Source organism: Diadema antillarum, unplaced genomic scaffold, assembly GCF_040938485.1.
Source record: "Diadema antillarum isolate AM-2024a unplaced genomic scaffold, OU_Dant_1.0 scf00000072, whole genome shotgun sequence".
In the NCBI taxonomy this organism is placed as follows: domain Eukaryota; kingdom Metazoa; phylum Echinodermata; class Echinoidea; order Diadematoida; family Diadematidae; genus Diadema; species Diadema antillarum.
The window spans coordinates 3963460-3969459 of NW_027270961.1; the positions used below are offsets into that span (position 1 = coordinate 3963460).

Genomic DNA, 6000 nt, shown 5'->3' on the forward strand with positions numbered 1-6000 from the left:
CCCCCTTTTCCCCTCTTTCTTTCTTTCTTTCTTTTTTCCCCTTCTTTCCTTTTTCATTTCTCTTATTGATGTGTTTTGGGGAACCGTGAATATTTCATTCAATAGGGGAAGAAGGCCAGAATGTAATTTGTTTGTTTGTTTGTTCTGATGGTTGGTTATTTCTTTCCCAGTGATATGGAGGAGTGAACGAGAGAGGCACTAGGTTATTATAATGAAGGAGTCTTCTGGGTTCCAATCCCCAGATCAGACTTCTGGGCGAATGTCTTCCTTGAGATCAAGACTCAAAGACACAAGAAGTTGTTGATATGAGCTTTTGTTGAAGCTGTGATTGTAACTTGGAGGGGTTGCAAGTTCTGTTTTGTTCACTCGCTTGTTTGCTTTGCCAGAGTATCTTTTCATTGCATTTGATGGTTGAACTCCATTCTGATGTGAAATAGATATAGCGCAATTTGGGGCAAGTTTTCACAACGTATCTTTCGTAACCACTTGTTCGCCAATCCAACATCATGTTACTGTTCTCTGTACATAGTGTGTCGTCGCTGTATGAATCCATGCAACATATGCACACATTGGCTTTTGTGTCACATTTCTGGGTAACATGTTGAATTATAGCCATTGGTGTAGACCCCTGGCATGTCATGTGACTTAACAGTGTGTGGGTTGGCCATGTGACAAGTCGTATCTGTGTCTGCATGAGCATCAAATAAGTGTGAGGGGACACATCTTAAATGTATTAGAAAGATGGTTCTTTTTTTTTTTGGGGGGGGGGGGGAGGAGGGAGTTGGAAAATTGTGAAAGGGGGAAATGCATGGTTTTCATGCCATGTGTGATTCAATGAGTACATACTCCTCAGAACAGGTTCTAGCCCAGACGATGCTTCTGTGCATGAATTAGTTGCATACTTTGCTAGTTTCTGTCAAAATAACTAAAAAAGTTATGAACAGATTTGGATGAAACTTGCAGGAAAAGTTGATGATGACACAAGGAACAGATAAATAAATTTTGGTTGTGATCCGGGAAATGTTATGAATTTTTGAAGGATTAAAAAAAAAAAAACTTATGGCAAATAGGGTCAATGAACTTGGGAGTTCACGCTGTGCATATTTCAGGTTTGCATACGTGCACTAAAGTGCATGCTCTGCTTGGGTTAGGCGCCATGCAGCTGGAATGTGATGACGTAAACAAAAGGCTTCTATATTGGGAAACTTGGCGATTTTCATGCGTATATGGATGGAAATGAAATCCTTGGTGGGGTGGAGGTCTGCGCTCTCCAAGTGCTTTTCTAGTTTCTTTCTTCTTCTTTTTTTTTACTCAGATTCATATGCAAATAGGAAAAGTATTGTAAGTCTTCTCCTGTTGCTGTTGTTAATTTTTCCCATCTGAACAAAGTGCTTATATCCGGCTCGCCCTGGGAGGCATTGTGTTGAACCCCTTCCTGGTAAGACTTCCCAGAATCTCAGAGGGCTTGCTCAGGCAAGTTGAGTAACCACACGGGCGTTCACCTTCACACAACCTACTTGTCTTCGCTGACAAGAAGATTTACTGCAAGAGAAGATCTAAGCAAAGTTTCTACAAAATCAGCTTTACAGTCGTGAGATCAACTGGATACCCTAATGCTGCTTATGTCATAGAAAAAAAATATGTCTGTGTGTGTGATGGTTACATCAGTGGGTACTCTGTGAACCATAACTATGTGAGAAAATTAGCTTACCTATGAACAGATCAAATTTTCTCTGTTAACCCGTTGAGGATGGTTTGATTTCCCATAGACGCTTGCCCGAGTATACTCAGGACTCATCCTCAAGGGGCTAACATGGATCTAATATCTCTACAGCCCACACCGAAACACAGAGTACCTACAGAGTTACTGCATAAGACTTTGTGCCTACTATCCATAATTACCCATTATTGAAATGTCTCTTATGCCCTGTGACAGCTGTACTTTTAGATAAATGCAGATGTAGTCATTTGTGAGATAATGACAAATTACCTGAGAACTTGCTCATCACTGGAATTTAATAAGAATTCTGCCTTCAACCATGTGAGAGTGAAAAATGTCAGTTGATGGTTTTATTGTGTGCAAATTAAGATTTGAATCTTACTTGTAGTAGCAATTATTATGTCCACACACATAAAAAAAAGATGTTTTTGCATCCCAGTTCAAATTGTGACACAAATAATCGCGACTGTTGGTGGCTGTGTGAATGAGCCTAATGTGATCTCCTTGATCTAATCTGAATCTTAATCCTGTTTTCTCTTGGCTGCAGGTGGTTGCGGACAATCTCAGTTATCCTCTTCCTCAACAAGCAGGACCTGCTGGCAGAGAAGGTCCTGGCAGGCAGGTCCAAGATCGAGGACTACTTCAGCGAGTATGCAATGTATACAATCCCACCCGACGGTAAGGAACATGCCGCCAGCGTATCTCACAAAATTGAAGTGTATGCATTTTCATTTTGCATCAAAGTGAGTGGAAAGTGGGGAAGATTTGATGATAATCTTTATCAAAGCAGAAACGTGAAGGTCTATTCCTTTTCATTCTGCTTCAAATGAATGGAAAGTGGAGTCATTTTGGCCAAAATCTTTACCAGAGCAAAACAGGATGTATATGTATGTGCGTGTGTGTGTGTGTGTGTGTGTGTGTGTGTGTGTGTGTGTGTGTGTGTGTGTGTGTGTGGGTGGGGGGTGATAGAGAAGGCTGGTGCCCTGATCGTTTCTCTGCTTATCTTTACCCTGCTACCGTCATTTTTGACAATATAGACTTCAAAGTTTGTGGCAGTGTGCTGGCGTCAGAATATCTGCAAGTTGAATTCGGTGTGATTTCCCCGTCAGCTATTTAGAAGATGCTTTACAAGATCGGGAGCAATCAAAATTTGTTTAGTGTTTGCTACAGTTACCTCCTTCAATAAAATCTGAATATTGTATGTATTTTAGAAAGATCGTCAGATAACTCCGTATCGGAGTGGAGAGAGAGAGAAAGAAACAATTAAGTGTGAGTGAGAGGTACAGTCATCCTTACACTTTGACAATTGTTGACATGAGTAAAGCCACCAAAGTTTAAAGAGACAAATAAGATTTCGTGAAATTGAAGAAAAAAAAGAAGAAGTTTGACTTAGCAAGTCCATATTGTTGTTCTCAGTAATTCTTGAATTCACTGTTACAGTAGAAAAGGAAAATAATGTTAGTTCACATTTAAGCATGCTGAAATATTCACTCAAAATGTGTTAGTAGTGGGTGTATGAAGGCAGGACCTGAATTGAGTGGCTGTCAATGAGATATCTCATTGAACTGATCACATGTCAATCAACCAACTGTTCTCACACAGCAGTCAATGCTGAAGCTCCGTAAACATGTGATAAAGAGTTCTTCTTCAAACTAACTGCATTACTTTCCCTCACCATTTGTATTGTACAGCCGCAACTGACACTGGTGAGCCAGAGGAAGTCCTGCGAGCAAAGTATTTCATCCGAGATGAATTCCTGGTAAGCCAATGTTGTGCTTTCTCAATGCTGTACTCCCCATAACTCGAAGGTTTCAACTCTTTATACCCATTTTAATGCAGGGTACTCTCCTGTCTGTCTGTTTATTTCTCTCTCTAACTATCTATCTAATCTAGCCTATCTTTTGAATCTATCTGTCTTTCTAATCTATCTGGCTATCTATCTATCTCATCTGTCTACCTAATATATCTATTTATCTGTGCATTATCTATTTATCTGTCTATTCTATATATACAGACACATATCAATCTATCTTTCTGATCTATCAATCTATCTATCTTTCTCATATCTTTTTACCTCTTCTCCCATTCTCTTCTGCTGTCATGTTCCCATTTCTCTATCCACATGGTCTTCATTCTCATCATATTATTCATTTATTGTAGCATCTACAGGACCTGTTAATACCCGTCATGGCTGAATATGTGACTGTAAATTGCTTGAACTTGCATAGAGTCCCATGTTTATTCAGTTCCAAAAAAGACCAAACTGAGATTTCTTTGTGAATTGCATGTGTGCTGGAATTACCTTTCTCTGTCTTGTTCTGTTGTCCTTTAGTATGATCTTTAAACCAAAGTCCGGAGGGAAATACTGGAATGTAAAATTAGGGATATTCTGCCCAGAGAACAAATGCATGCAAAACAATTCATGAGCATGTAAAAGAACTCTGGATAGCTCACCAATAATCTTGTGTCATCTCTTTGCCCAAACCCACTCAACCCTACCCATGCCAACAGCGCATCAGCACAGCCAGCGGCGACGGCCGACACTACTGCTACCCTCACTTCACCTGTGCCGTGGACACGGAGAACATCCGACGGGTCTTCGACGACTGTCGGGACATCATCCAGAGGATGCACCTCCGGCAGTACGAGCTGCTGTGACCTTTGACCGGCCAGTCCCTCGCGGAGCCAGCGGGGTGACTCGACGCGCAGCAGCACTAATGGTCATTTCTATTAGATGCCCCCTTCCCTTGCCCCTGTGGAGAGATGGAAGGATAGAGCGAGAGAGGATGGAGGAGGAGGAGAAGGAAAGAGATACGAGAGGTGGATGCGGGGCAAGTTACGAGAGAAAATATTAGGAATTAAGACAGATAAATCGCCAACTTTGTAAAAAAAAGGAAAAAATCAACTAAACAATCCAAGCTGCTGTGTTTTCCTTCCACCAGATTTTGTGGATTGACAGAAGAAGCAAAGAATGAATAGTGAGTGGAAGACATTTTTTCATACCTAGTGGCTGTATAAAGGCTCTGTGCTGGATGTGGAGAATCATTTCTTGATTTTTGTAACTTTTCTGTTCGTGTTCGTTTCTTTTTTTTTTATTTTATTGTAATTGACGTAGAATCTGATCTGATCGAGCAACACAGTGGTGATTGTTCTAGATGGACATTTGTTCTTGGAGTTGGCATGTGTGGCATATCAAAGGTTTAAAAAGACAAAAAACGAAAAAAAAAATACAATTATGAACATACATGTATGTGAAAAATCTGAAGAGTTTTTAAAAGGTCATTCTGTTGCAATTATGAGTAGTAAGCATCAAGGCATTGTAGAAGCTATGAGCGTATAAACATTTATTGCTCTACGTTGAGCTGTAGATATGGAGAGTGAGAGAGAGCGACCGAGTAAGAGAGAAAGAGTGTAAGAAAGGATGAGAGAGAGAGTGAGAAAGAGAGTGTGAGAGATTGACAGAAGGAGAGGAAGAGAATTTCTTGGCTCTCTGTACCAGTGTAACAGTTGCAGGGCCATATCCAGGTTATGGCACAAAACCTCTCATTTTAGTTCAAAATTTGTGTTTCCTCATAGACTTCTTTTTGTATTACAACAGCAGAGTTGTAGTCTGTGTTTTTAATAATCCTCAGATCGGTTGATAAGGACCACACTTCGTAAGTAATCATTTGTGTCCTTTTTACTATTCTAAGCATGCAGAACATGTAAATATTTCAAAAAAACTGAAGGAAAAAAAACAGTTGATACAAATTTCAGAAAAAACCAGGAGATCAATGTTTGAGAGAAATAACGAATAATTGCACTTTTTCAGCGCAAACATTTCTTTTATCAAACAGCTATCCTGGTTTTTCTTCTTCTTTTTTTTTTTTTTTGGTAGAGAATGCATATGTAAGCACAGAATTATGTAAATATTATGTCTTCATCTGTCCATTTGTCTCTTCTCTGTGTTATCTATCTATATTTATATCAATGGCTGTCCCCCATAGAAGTGTGATATTTACTGTGATATCAAAGGCAGCATCACACACAAATAATATTTTGTCATTTCTGTTCCCTTCCCTCCCCCCTCCCCCTCCCCCCCCCCCCCCTCCCCCCCCCCCCCCCCCCCCCCTTGATAGCACCATGGAGGTGAAACAAGAATTAATTTGTTCCCTTCTCTTTCGGTCAAGGTAGCCATGCGAGCACACCTCTCAGTGACTGGGCAGCTAATAGGAAAGTACGCCCTCGTGTGTCCCTTGGCGCACACAGTTGAGGTATCATGGCAGTACCGCCTGTTGTCG

General features: G+C 40.5%; 1 protein-coding gene across 1 annotated transcript in view; it reads left to right on the top strand.

Moving 5' to 3' along the window:
* Positions 1 to 5728, top strand: part of LOC139717227 (guanine nucleotide-binding protein G(s) subunit alpha-like) — a 99071-nt gene extending 93343 nt beyond the window's left edge. The window contains exons 10-12 of the mRNA XM_071628730.1: positions 2268 to 2398; positions 3412 to 3479; positions 4232 to 5728. Of these exons, the coding sequence (XP_071484831.1) occupies positions 2268 to 2398; positions 3412 to 3479; positions 4232 to 4378 (346 nt within the window). The 3' untranslated portion in view covers positions 4379 to 5728. The remainder of the gene's footprint in view (positions 1 to 2267; positions 2399 to 3411; positions 3480 to 4231) is intronic.
* The last annotated feature ends 272 nt before the right edge of the window (positions 5729 to 6000 follow it).